The following is a 1,953-nucleotide window of genomic DNA, read 5'->3' as shown; positions in this document are numbered from 1 at the left end:
CGCCGTACGTTGTCGCTGCGGTACGATGTGACGCACGCCCCGTTTTCCCACGCTAGCACGCCGCAATACCTCGCCGATCGACCGAGAAGCAAAACGGGTGGCCGGGCTACGTCGGATACTTGCTCCGGCCGGCCGGGCTCTCGTACTCTGCGTTCTCACGCGAGGTGAAGTCCGAGTCCGGTGTTGCTACCAGCGTCGCTCCCTCCGGTCGGGCTCTCGTACTCGGACAAAAGCGCGCACGCGCACGGCCGGCGGCATTATCTGCCCAGTTGAAAACCACCCCGGCCGGAGGTCGCATTCGCAGGCAGGAAAGAATCCGCATACGGTTTGAAATACGTCCCATCATCGTTTTGTACTCTTCGATCAATCTTTCCCGTACCACAGGGGAGTTAGTAAGTTGCCGTATGAACCCACGTCGCGCTCCGTCGGCTCAACAAATAATCCTGATATACGGTGCCTGATCCAATAATACAATGCTTGTTTTCACAAGCATTCTCACGTAGGTTCACCACACATTTTGCCCAGTAATACAATGCTTGTTTTCACAAATCACAATCGAATCATGCGATATTTACTTCTATCTTTTGTTTTTTTATACGCATGCGGTATAAAAGCAGGGCTCGCATGCTGAACCTGCAGCTCACTGCATCTCAGCCATGGCATCTATTCCGAAGCTTGTGATTCTCCTGCTGTGCACCTGTCTTCACACTCTCGTTGCTCACGAAGGATACGATCTTCGCGCCTACAAGGTTCTGCACGCTGGCTCTTTGAAATCTGCCGCCGTCAACTGCTCCCAGCCCAAAGGTGCAGTAGCATTGTCCATGAACGCACATGCATGCAATTCGATTGGTTTTCATTGCACTATTTTGAGGATATTTTGAGCACGTTTGTCATCGTGTTTTCTTGTTCGGTTGTTTCAGTGACTCCATCATCCGGCGGCGTCACCGTGCCGTTGCACCACCGGCACGGCCCGTGCTCGCCCTCGCCTGTGCCCTCCACCAAGGCGCCGACCTTGGAGGAGATGCTCCGGCGTGACCAGCTCCGGGCCGCCTACATCAGACGGAAGTACTCCGGCGTCAAGGGTGGCGCAGGTGACATGGAGCAATCGGACGTTACCGTGCCGACCACACTGGGCACCTCCCTGGACACGCTGGAGTACTTGATCACCGTCGGCATCGGCTCGCCGGCCATGACCCAGACCATGCTCATCGACACCGGCAGCGACGTGTCCTGGGTGCAGTGCAAGCCGTGCTCGCAGTGCCACACCCAGGCGGACTCGCTCTTCGACCCCAGCTCGTCGAGCACCTACTCACCCTTCTCCTGCAGCTCCGCCGCCTGCGCGCAGCTCAGCCAGAGCCATGAGGGGAACGGCTGCTCCGGCTCCCAGTGCCAGTACATGGTCAAATACGGCGACGGTTCGAGCGGGACCGGGACGTACAGCTCCGACAAGCTCGCGCTGGGCTCCAGCTCCGTCAGCAACTTCCAGTTCGGATGCAGCCAGTCTGAGTCGGGCAACCTTCTCGAAGACCAGACCGATGGGCTCATGGGGCTCGGCGGCGGCGCTCAGTCGCTCGCCACCCAGACCGCGGGGACCTTCGGCAAGGCCTTCTCGTACTGCCTCCCACCGACTCCGGACTCCTCTGGGTTCCTCACCCTCGGCGCAGCAACCTCAGGTTTCTCCAAGACACAGATGTTGAGGAGCAGTCAGGTCCCGTCGTACTACGGCGTGCTCCTTGAGGCCATCAGGGTGGGAGGCAGGCAGCTCAACATACCCGCCTCGGTCTTCTCCGGCAGGTCGATCATGGACTCCGGCACAATCATAACGCGGCTGCCGGCGACCGCGTACTCTGCGCTATCGTCGGCGTTCAAGGCCGGCATGAAGCAGTACCCGCCGGCGCAGCCTATGGGCATCTTCGACACGTGCTTCGACTTCAGCGGCCAGTCCACCATCAA

General features: G+C 59.0%; 1 protein-coding gene across 1 annotated transcript; it reads left to right on the top strand.

Annotated features, from left to right (window-relative positions):
* Positions 1 to 504: 504 nt before the first annotated feature.
* Positions 505 to 1,948, top strand: LOC123177504 (aspartyl protease family protein At5g10770-like; the record flags this gene model as incomplete). Its single annotated transcript, XM_044591211.1, has 2 exons — positions 505 to 804; positions 921 to 1,948. Coding segments are annotated over exons 1-2 (1,176 nt in total), but the record flags the coding sequence as incomplete, so codon positions are not given.
* Between the last annotated feature and the right edge of the window lie 5 nt (positions 1,949 to 1,953).

This window comes from Triticum aestivum, unplaced genomic scaffold (genome assembly GCF_018294505.1).
Source record: "Triticum aestivum cultivar Chinese Spring unplaced genomic scaffold, IWGSC CS RefSeq v2.1 scaffold52113, whole genome shotgun sequence".
Lineage (NCBI taxonomy): Eukaryota > Viridiplantae > Streptophyta > Magnoliopsida > Poales > Poaceae > Triticum > Triticum aestivum.
This window is presented reverse-complemented; position numbering and strand designations above follow the sequence as displayed.